General features: G+C 39.6%; 1 protein-coding gene across 1 annotated transcript in view; it reads right to left on the bottom strand.

Annotated features, from left to right (window-relative positions):
- Positions 1 to 12,225, bottom strand: part of LOC110961284 (palmitoyltransferase ZDHHC14-like) — a 51,021-nt gene that overhangs the window by 26,599 nt on the left and 12,197 nt on the right. Inside the window, 1 exon segment of the mRNA XM_022208833.2 lies at positions 4,803 to 4,963. Within this exon segment, the coding sequence (XP_022064525.2) occupies positions 4,803 to 4,963 (161 nt within the window).

Genomic DNA, 12,225 nt, shown 5'->3' with positions numbered 1-12,225 from the left:
CGGTCCTCCACTGTTGAGTCAACAGATCAATAAGAGTGGTGTTGAACTTGAGCCGTGCAGCACTTTGACTCGAAAACATCATCATCTATTCATGAGGCTCCTAGTATATTACAAAAGTTCTTGGGCTACTGGTGACTGAAGCTCTCAGTGATTTAATGTGCTTCATCCCATCTTATAATACAGATTACATATGCACATGACAGATGAAAAATCTAACTGAGTGTAATCAGTAAGTAGTTTGGCATTTGCATCAGATGAGGAATGTTAATTGTTCTGTCTAGTTGACGTGTTATTTCATAAAAGTGTATGACACTGTAGTAAGTGTAATCAAGTACGGAAATGTTCCACATTTGATCATAAATCAAAAAGGCAGCAACTGATCATATGGAAACCAAAGCCTAAAGTGGAAAAGAGACATTACGTTATACCAGCACTGACGTGTTAAAAAGGTTACCCATGCTTGCAAAGTCTGTCAGCCGCTTTGTTATTGTGAGTGTCTGCACAGTTACATAAGAAAACATTGGTTTCAAAAAGGTATTTTGAAAATAAAGGATGAGAGCTGTCTCAGTCAAGAGATAAAACAGTTGCTACGAATGAATCATGTTTTACGTGAGAGGATTAAATGAAGAGAAATAAAGAGCATATGGCATGTGCACACACTGATACAGAAAATTAACTAAATAAGGCAGGAACACAGGCAGGAAATGTACATATTGCAAACACTGAAAAATGCATTCAATCACTGCTTCAAGACCAATAAGCAAAGGGAAAATACAAGTGGCAAGGTGAGAGAGCGAACAAGAGACAGACATGAGTGTTTTCTCCTGGAAGACATTGTGGGGTTGGTTGTTGTTGGGACTTGGGATGGGGTTGGATGATCAAGTTAAGGGCTAACAGATGTGCAACTAATGTCTTGCATATCAAGCTGCCATGCCATTGCTAGAGCCAAAGTGCCCTGCACATGTCTGGGGAAAGCAGCTAGAGAAAGAAGAGATGAGGAGGACAGTGAATGGAAACAGTAAGGGTAGGTGTTAGCAAAGACACCATGCAACAAAGACTAACAGAAGCAAAGAGAAAGCTCAAAGAAATAGCAGAAGAATGCAGTAAGCAGCTCTATGAATAATATGCATTTTTACAGTGTTTCTATCTTTATACTTGCAATGCAAAATGGCAGTGACCTTTAGCTCTCAGTCATTTAAATCTAACATTTCTAGCTGTGTAGTATTTATGCATTTGTGTGTGAGAGAAAGAGACAGAAAGAAAGATCCTCATGTTATTACAAGCCAGGTTCTTTCAAATGGAAGATAATAGGTCTCGTAATAGCACCAACACTGAAGCTGTCTATTTGGCTCCTAGCAGCCATGCAAATGTTTCAGAAACAGACAAAAAAGGAAAAAAACAAACCAAAAGGCATCACAAGGGCAAAACATTAAACCAAGCTTAATCTAATTATTCTAAACATTCATCCAAACAGCACATGAAGAAAAACAAGCACCGTGCTGTTAAAAGAATTTTCCTTTCGGAAATGTCTCTAATTAATCCACCACATTTTACCACCTGTGCCCAGATTCAACAACAACCAACAACATGATCACATTCATTTGTCTGTTAACAAGAGACTCCAGTTGGAAATAGCCAACTGCTAGGCTTGTAAATGCACGGTCCTAAAGCCAATTTTGGGGGAAGGGATGGATGCAGTGTGGTATTTGGGTCAACATTGTTCATATTTTCAGCCTTTAATTTGTTTATCCTCTGAAAAAATGCATGCCAGCCTAACATGGTATGTTTGCACAGTGCTGTTTCAACCCACTGCTCCAAGCTCTCTGTACTGTACCTTCCCTTCAAAAGCTTTTAAGTCTTCTAATGAGATTAATTAAGCCAGTCCAGGGTTTGTTTAATGAGGCCCTAGTGGCCTGAAGCACGGAAAAGGACCATGGCTGGGAAATAGAAGCTTTACATTCCAAACAAAAAAGAACCAAAAGTCTAAAAGAGGCTTTAAAAATAGGGTTTAGAAAGTTAAACTTTTGAGTCAAGTGGTGATAATCCATTTAGCTACAGGGGTAGTGGGACACTGGCAGGTCTAACTAAATTGCTAAACTTCCCAGAATAAATTCAAGTCTGAAACGGTTTCTATTGTTCCCATTTTTCCTCTGAAAGAGGCGTGTGAAGCTAACAAGTTCTGACACATTTAGCAACTTGTGTTCTGGCAAATGTTGCATTTATGTAGTAGTTTCATACCACTTTGGAACAGGTAAATTACTTTCCAGTGTTTGGATTTTGCCTCTCTTTACAGATGTTTAGATTAAGTTACCAAGATCTACTTCAACAACTCAAATTTAAATTGAAGATACTTCAGAGTTTGTTGCAGACTTAGATGCATATTCTGTACAAGACTTCAGACTAAGAATTCACCCTAGTGCCACCAAGCCTATCAGATGGCAGCAGCACTGCCAGATTTGGTGAAATCACTTCTGTTTAGTGGCATAGCAAATAAGCTACAACATATGTTATTCCAAAAGTGTCTTCGAGTCCTTTACCATCAGGAATTACTGTACGGTATATACTGATCAGCCAGAAAATGAAAAACACCACTCTTACTTTGTATCAGTAATCCTTGTGCTGGCACAACTGCTCTGAACAATTAAGGTACAGACACAACTATAAATCTAAATGTGTATTGTGGTATCAGGCACTACGAAATTAGCAGCAGATCCTTGAAGTCCTACAAGTTACACGGTGGGACTTCTGTGAAAATTTTTTTTCCTGCAAGTCCCACAAATGTAGCCTAGCCGCGCTAGACAACCCACGGCAACGAATTTAATTCTCTGCCAGGGAGGGTCTAGTTACCCTCCATAAGGCTCGAGGCTGGATTCTCCTAAAACTGGCCGGACCAATCACCATGAAGTGTAGAGTCAGAAGGCAGGCGTAACGAAGTGACAACAGAGGTGTGACGATTCTGACAGAAACAACCGGCGCATAATAAACAGTTATCTTTCCACTCGGCTTTGGCCACAGCCCTTAAAGATTTGAAGCTAAAATTCAACTTGAAAGATAAACAAAGGACGACACTTAAGTGTTTCATTGAGAAGAAAGGCGTATTTGGACTTATGCCGACGGGATACGGCAAATCCTTAATTTTCCAGTTGGCTCTGCGGCTCCGCTGGTTGGGAAGCTAATGGGACTTAGCCACACAATCCGCCGGTGCTCTCGGAACCACGTCAGCCTATTCGTTGCGTTGATTGGTTGTATACCTACCCAATTGCTGCAGAGGGATTTGATAGACAACCTTTTAGCCCGCCTCCCTCCCTGTCGAGCTTCCCTAGACCCTTGTGCCGTCAGAAACATGGAATCTAGCATGGCTAGGCTACTACAAATGCTTAATTTGATTGAGATCTGGGCGAATCTGAACAGTGGATCAACATCATTAACTTTTCGTAATTTCCTGTAAAAGATTCCTGAACAATTTTTGGAAGGTGGTAGGGAGAGCGATCCAGCTGCCATCAGGGAATACTGAGCCATGAAGAAGTGTACACGGTTCTTAGATAGGTGATGTCAAAGTTGCACGTGAATGCCCAGACCCAAAGCTCCCCAACAGAACAGGTACTAACCCCCGAATACCAAAGACATCCCACAACACCTGCTGCCTTAGAGACACCATTCCACTTATCGCCTGTGAAAACAAATTGGCCAGATTTTTAACTTGTCCATTTTTTCTGCTTCCAAACCACGTAAACTTTAAAAAATTGTCCATTTGTTGCCTCATATACTTGCCCTTTCAGAGATAATAAACGTTAATTATTTCACCTGTCAGTGGTTCAAATATTGTGGTTGATTGGTGTATATGATGACAGAGACCGATATTGGGTAACGTGCGACACCATTTAATGTAGCAAAGTGCAGTAAAATTAACATATATAATAATGGTTTAACTCTTGTTTTTATTGTATTTTACCACTGAAACCGCGGTAACCATTAATATTGGAATTCGTATAGTCTTGGAACTTGCCAGCTGGGGATAGAGCCCTTTCAGATGAACTTGGAACAAAGTTGTTTCGTCATTGCCCACATTACTGGTGGCCTCTCACTGCCATCTACTAGTATTGATAAACATATGCAGTCATTATCATAATAGCTTTAATCAGACAGACAGTCATAAGTTTCATCAACTGACTGCTTCTAACATGGGAAGCTTTTGTCTGTGATGTGCTGCCAGTAATTCAGTAATATCAAGTGGTTCCTAATGCATCAACAGTTTCACTTTTCACATCATAAATTAGATTCAGAGGTTATCAAAAGGCCATTCATGACTAAGTAATATATCAGACCAGGGCTCTTGGAAAAGCTGTAGTGAAATAAATACATCAACGGCTATTTGGTCAAAACAGCACCAGTACTTTGCCTCTGCCTAAACGCAGACTGTCCTTAAAGTCAGAGGAAGCTTGCTGACCATTTCACAGAAAAAACTGCAGACACATCAGCTAAATAGTCTTGCGCTCAGTCTAAGAGGCTGTACAGGGACACAAAATATCTTCACTACATTAGTACCAATCAGAGAGGTTTGTTTGAGAAAACAATACAGAGAGGAAGAAAAAGAGAAGCAATCAAAAAAGATACTTTTTTGACAGGCCAAACAAAATGTTTTCATATGTTTAGTGATATGAAAAACATGAGTAGCTAAAATAAAATAAAATTTAAAAAAAACACAGGAAAAACAGGAAGCGAAAAAAAATGGAAATGCAGAGAAACAAAACCTAAACGACTTTTCATTCTCATTGTTTAAATAGCTTAATGAGATGTCTTACCGATCTGCCTCTCCAGGTCAGCTGCTTCATCTGAGGTGGCCCTGGGCAGCACCCCTGGGTCACTGAAGCTGGTTCTCAGAAGCGTTCCCAATACAAACAGGAACAGCACACCTCCTATGACTGGGATGATCGGGGTCAGCTGTTGCGCCAGGTATGGACAACTAGTAGGACAGTAAGAAGTGAAAAGAAAAAGATAAATAAGCTCTAACTAAACAAGTATCTGCCAGCCTGTGGATGCCTAGCTGAGTACTACAAATTTTGATGGCTAAATGGCCCAAATCTTGGCACATCACTGGACAGAAAGCAGTTCACAGATGTCTGTCTGCTCAAATACAAACCCACCTTTTTAACTTAAACATTACACATAGATACTAGGCCAACACTGGATGCAAGTGCTGAAGTTCAGGGAGTGGTAATACCAATGACTTAATGTTTAATGACCAGTAAGTGGATATAACAGAGACACACACACATAAAGGTCAGTTCTCTATGTTGTAATCTGTTCTAATGACACAAATTCACATAATCCCATTAAATGTTGAACGGTGCAGGTGGTTATTACAGTAATCACATTTATTCACAGAGGTGGAGCACAGGCTGTTGCATCCCATTTCATTTGTTAGTCTGTGGTCTATTAGATTGGATTTGGGGTCATCAAAGTTAAGTCTTCCCAGTCAACAATAAGTGAATGAACATGTGGTAACCATATGCTTTGAGGGATGCTGTTGAGGAATGCAAAATAGGACTGTGAGGAGGTTGAGCAAGAAAGGACTTTGTTCATCCATTTAATACCAAATGCAAACAGATTCTGTACAGCATCCCGTTTTTTTTCTGAGTCTCAAAAGCTTTTGTCAAATTACTTTCATTAAAACATGTTTTTGTGCATGCGCCACCAAAATGTTATACTTTACTTAAACGTCAAAACATACAGTTCTTAGTTAAATCCTTTTTTAACAGGTGTTGGTGGACATTATAGCACTATCATACCATCTCACCAGTTTTCAGATGGCAACACATCAGGAGGGCAGTTACATCCGCTGATCTGTGCCAGCATCAGTTAATGTGATGAACCAAGCCAAACTATATTTAGGCTTTCCATGTTGGCTTCCACCAATGACAGCGGCTGGAGCAAATGTAAATTTGGACCTGGAGCATTCACTTAGATTTGCTGATCTATGCTAACTGGACTTCCATCATCCATCTTCTGCACACACTGCTTTCACATTTCCTGCTGGAGATGACTGTCCTTCAGTCTCGGAAAAAGGTCAGCCAACATAGTACATAATGAATGCCATGATCTCAGGTGCATTAATGATACACTTTGCCCATTAGTTCAGTATGCCGTGTGTGATGAAAAAATCTATTATCTCTCAGACCTAAACAGATAAGAGGACTTTTAGACAAATAGCACATAAAACCTTGTATAATACTCTGGAACACTTGCGCCTTTTTTTGAGAACAGCAGGTGAGCAAGTGACACCCTGTCCAAGTTGAAACTGGTCAGTCCTGCTGCTCTACATCTGGAGTGAGACTGAACTCAGCAAAAATCCCAGGGTCGTCTGGGACATCAGCAGGGGAGCTGCAGCCCGGACAACAAAGAGGAGCAAAACATTTTTGCAGTTAAAAACTTGCCTCGACTTCCCAAGGTCACAGTTCTGGGATACAGACTCAATCGATGTGCAATATACACAGCTTATACTTGGTGCCCACTAAAAAGACTTCTATTTTACATTCTTTTACTTCTCAGTGTTGTGCGACTGTTCTTCAGTTTCTGGATTTTCAACTGACTGTTTTGGAGATGCACCATCCAGCACTGATCCTATAAAGTTCAAAATCTGCGTGGAAAAAAGCAACATTTTAAACTGCACGAGTTAGTCAGTTGGAATGCTCCTAGTTCCAAACTGTTACTTAACTGTATTAGTGTAAGGCTGTATAATCTCATATTATTAGTTTTGCAACAGTAACATCTCGGTCATGTTGGTTCTACAAACAGGGACAGACGTGTTCAGTACCTCTTCACTTAACATACCGCATTCCTAAATGATGAATAAGGGAGCATTTTTGACTAAATCTTTTCTCACAGCAGCCCTCAACCTTTGCCTTGATTCTTCCTCTGTCAAAACAGTAGCAGTCTTTAACTTTACTTTTAGACAACACAAATATGTATAACACTGTATAGTTAGAATAATATGATAGGTTATGTTTAGCCACTTCCACAAGTTTCTCGATGTCAATATTGACTTCTTGTGTACTGTAAAGTCCAGTCAATAGGAATATATACCTTGTCAACAACTGAAAAAAAAATGACTCTGCATATTTCATCATCTTACTCTACTGCAGAAGAAGTACCAAAACGTATGTTTTCAAAAATACCAGTTTGCTGCAACTGCCAGAGAGGAAATAACAAAAGAATGCCAGCAAATTTCTGACTATTTACGCTGCGCTGAAAGGACAATTCCTTAAGACATGCCGAAAAGTGTGATTACTCCAGTCACGCAGGAATGAGCTCAGTGCTTTGTTTCTTGTCTGGAGGCACCAGAAATGTAACATCATCATTATATAGTTCAGAGTGAACACAGTCACTCCCCAAAAACACCCCCCCCAGCACAACAACAATTTCTCAAACAAGAAAAAGCAGAACTGTAAATGTATTCATTTTTGGCAGTTAAGCAATGGTAAAACATAATTAACCACAAATCCAGTCTGTTAGTAAACAGCTACACAGCCCACATGTCTGCAGATTAGCAGTGGTGTTTGACAGCACTGGAAGGCTACAGTCCGCAGCCTGTCAATGTCTGTCTACATTTGCCCCAGTAAAGCAGACAATTTCAAAGTCTGAAGGCACTACCCAGCATCTTTTCATCTACCCATTCAATCTAGCCTCTATTCAGTATGACTGGTCACACATCACATTAATGAATCCACTAATTAGAGGTGCTAATGGGAAATCACTACAGTTGTAAAAAGCTTGGCAGACCTTGGGTGAGGGTGCTACATCTGTAACAATTAACCCAAAGCCAAGATTAGAGAGGTTTTGAAGTAATCAATGAGAAAGTCAAGCTCCCCACTGAAATATCAAATCATTGTTAAGAAATAAAAATGCAAAGAATATTGGGAGTGCGCTAAATGTTCTCTCGGCAGAAAAGGCGTATTTCGAAATTCGTCATTTGGCAAATGGTTATGTCTGAGAGAACAGCACAAACCGCTGCCTCTGTCCTCAGGAGCTGTGTCTCTATGTGTCTGACATCAGGAACATAATGAAAAGGCAGTCATGTGTGATATAAAGTGACAGGTTGGTAGAATCGGACAGAGATTAAACACCAAAACCATTAGAGGAAGGAGGATAGATTCAACATCAAGCCCTCCTCTCCTACAGACATGGATCAATAGTAACACATGGATGTGCTGCAGGTAAGCAAACCCATGGCTGGTCTGCGTTCCCCCAAAAGAAAATGTCCCAAAAATAAGTCTTCCTCAGTGATTGAACATGAGCAGTAAAGACCATCAACGACTTTACCGAGGACTGCACAAAGCAGATATCGACAAGGAACTGGACATTTCCAAAGTTACATCTTCATTTCTTTTTGTTTGATACCAAATCTTATATTTAACTGAGACTTTAGGGGCTTCGTTGCCATGGAGACGGACAGTATCCAATGTCAGACACGGTAAATTTCGAAAGGGAATGTGGTTACCCTGGAAACAGCCACACGAGTGAGCTGAAGCCTCCAAGGAAGAAATAAAAAAGAAACAGACGTTCAACAAAATAGAAACAGCGTGATGACATTCATTACAATCCTGGTAACGTTTCAAATCGTTTGGCTGATGATGACAAAGGCTGAGTGACTGTTGGGCATGATCCAGCAACAGACTGATGTTGACCACAGAGAAAAAGACAAAATGTGGGGATAAGAAAGACTGTTAAGACGATTATGAGTATGATGTGGGTGTGATGACTGACTGGATCAAATCTGCTCCAGTCTGGGGTAGCTGGTGTTGAAAGTTGGCAGATACAAATATATAGCGAGTGATTTGCCAAGTTTACAGGTTAGACGTAACGGTAAATTAAATGCTTTACCAAACAGGCAGAAAATATCAAACTTAAATCATCTTTATCAACTGAACTTCCCCATGTTGTTCCACTTTCCTGCTCATGTACAAATTTTTGCAACAGAATAAGGAGGTCCATTTTCACAGTTTAGCGACTAGAAGCAAAATATGTATGAATAAAACTGCACCAAAATGTTTTTTAGACCTCAACTTAAATCAACAGACGATTATTCTTACTTTTATGTTGTGCGATACAGTGACACTGTATAACAATGCTGCTATAGACATCTGAGTTATTGCTAGACAAGGATAGGGATTCAGTGAAGTAACAGTGATGTTATTCTCCTTGACCTTCATACATTATCACACTGTAGTTCATGGTGTTTTTTTAGATGGCTGAACAAGTAATTCATGTTGCTTTGTGGCACAGGTTCCACGCACTCTTTGCATCCGATTTGTCCTTGCTTGCATAATTAACCCTAAATCCAAAATATCTCCAGAAAACACATGATGATTAGTGGCAAGAGACTCGTTCTTCACCTTCTGCTCCAGACATTCAACAGTTATTTTGCTCGGCTCCTCTCTATTGTTTATCACTCTTCTTCTCTGGACTGCAGCTGCAACATTGAGGAAATTTTTGCAGCAGCACGACGGCTCCCAAAACATCTTGATTGCTCCTTGGAGACTGGTTGACAATTTACAAGGCACTTGATTTGATGTGTAAAGGAGCATTCTATGAGCAGAATATTTTAAATGTCAATATTGCAGTCAATCAAATTCACTGAACTGTAGGAAGCCAAAATCACGACTGAGATTAATATTCTACCAACTGTGCAGCTCTACTTGCTGGTCAATCAAAGCTATCAAAGTTGTGTACTATCGCTGTTTTTGTGACAAGTCTAATGCACAAATATTGACTGTAAAGCAAAGGTGAGACATGACTGCTCCTTGAGAGCTTGTACTGATAACTACTCAAAGAGTCCTTATTTATAGGTGTGCAACACATCACTGTAAAAATCTGTGTGATTTGACTGCAATAAAAACAGGACAGTTACTTAGTAAGGCAAATACTCTAATGATAAATGATTAGCGGATCTGCAAGGTGCATTAGTCCATGGCACTGTTCAGCAAACAGTGGCATAATGCACAACAAGTAATTACTTCAATTGGAAGAAGTTCACAAGCTTCGAGATAACAATGAGAAGCCTCACACATTTTAACACAGGGAAAACATGGTGTTGGCTTTATTCTAAATAAGGATGCTTATCGCTTCATTGGCTCGCTCCACTAGAGGGATGCTGCAATTGGAGAAATGACAAACAGAAATACTCATTTTTGATGGCTTTGGTTTTGAATCCTGCAACCAAATTTTAATGCCTGAGGTGAACACAGCCCATGTTCTGACAAAGTTCATCTGTTAATCTGAACTGTTGTTTGCAGGCTGATCATTCCTCCTTAGGCAAACCAAACAAACCTCCAAATACAGGTGTAATATGTAAATAATGGACTGATGCCAAAATTACTTTGATCAGCTTGTTTTACAGACATTGCTACACAAACACCACAATTAGAAGAAAATAGGAAAATAACATCAGTAATAATAAAGTGTAAATGCTTTTAAGCAGTACTGAATATGTTTTTACAGTACCTGCCAATAGGAATAGGTCATCAGGTCTGCTGGCTTGCTATATTCATACCTTAAGTCACACATGTATCCAGAATTCTGTGTCTTCTGGCTTTGGCAATTAATTAAACAGTCTTTTAAGAATGCTTTAATCTAAATTTGGACTCCATAGAACGCTGGGTTCTTTGACCTTCGTTTGGCAAAACTGGAACTACAGTTTGAAGTCTCCAAGACAAAACACAGTTTCTACAGTCATAAAGTAATGAAGTCTGTGTCAGTCATTAACACACTTAAGCGGTATGTCTTAAATGTGACATCAAGGTGTTTGTGGATAATGCTTTAAAAACACTTGGCCAGGCTCATTACAGGATAGCATCACAGCCACACACACGGCAGAGATCCACACAAAACTTTTCCATTAGTAGCACTGGTGCCCTATTGAAATATTTAACTGGCACAAAACTTAGGAGCACCACATAATTAGACATGCAACATGACACATTCATATTTCCTCCATCTTACTGATACTTTGTTAATAAATGGCCAAATTACAGAAAATAACTTGTAATTTTATTCTAAAGGATAAACCCACAAAGTGAAGCAGTGCTTTAAAAGAAATAAAATCACTATTGTAGAGGAACTGCAATTACATGAACGCATCTGTCCCTGCATAGTACATCTGCCATGATGCTGCTGTGATTTATAAACGTGTCGTATTTACAGTTTGTGGTTATGTCTGCAAAATCAAGCTTTCCCTGCAAATGTTGGGCAACACCAAGAGCAGGACAATATGTGGCGTTTCCTCTCCTTGCAATATCTCAACCACATAAACTGTGAACTACTCCTGTCAGAAAGAGTTGGTCTGTCTTTAACAAGAGATCACCTGCTGATATTAGTTGAATTTTCCTTTACTCACTCTCTATGCCACACACACCACAATTCAGGCTCTCTCCTGGAGTTTCACGTAATATACAAAGACGATTTCTTTTTTTTTTAAGGAGGGAGGTCTCACTTTCCAAATATGAAATTCAGTGAAAAGTGGCTAAATGGTTGAACTCTGCAGCCCTGATGTGCTATAAATGTGTTTCTGTATAAGGAAGATGTTTGGGATCAATTGAACTTTTACTTACCTAAATCAGTCTCACCTGCATGGACAAGGGTTTAGGTTTCATGCGGACATTAAGACTGTCGGAAGTACCTAAACAACTAATTTAGCTGTACATATTGTGTTAAGTTTTATGTGGCTAAACTTTGACCAAATCTACCAGTAAAAACGCAGAGGCCAGGCACAGCAAGTTAATCCACATACAATCTAATAAGTCTGACAGATCAACGACCATTTATAATCTAAATTAAACATAAAATCTTCTCGTGCTGTCACCCTGATAAAATCTGGATTCATGGTTATTTTTCAGCTAATGTCTTCTATGCAATAGTGAGATGTGTTCATTATTTCCATAGAATAACAAAGGTAATCCTTCAATAGGGCATCCTGAGGTTTTCCTTCTTATTTGCTTCCCAAAGGGTGCAGTAATCTCAACAATAATCCAATCCAGATTACGGTTATCACATTTCCCATTAAATCCTCTTATGATGCCAACCAGTTTTTCAAAACTCCGCTGGGAGCTAAGCTGAGGGGACTTTCATCTCAGCTGGATTTAACCATGTGACACTCACCTCATTCAGCTCTGTTCGCTGGCTGGCCTTTCAGTGTCACCTGAGATAAACTGCACCTTATTTTCTTTTTTC

Source organism: Acanthochromis polyacanthus, chromosome 1 (assembly GCF_021347895.1).
Source record: "Acanthochromis polyacanthus isolate Apoly-LR-REF ecotype Palm Island chromosome 1, KAUST_Apoly_ChrSc, whole genome shotgun sequence".
Classification (NCBI taxonomy): Eukaryota; Metazoa; Chordata; class Actinopteri; family Pomacentridae; genus Acanthochromis; species Acanthochromis polyacanthus.
Note: the sequence above shows the minus strand (reverse complement) of the source record. Positions and strands in the feature narration are given on the sequence as shown.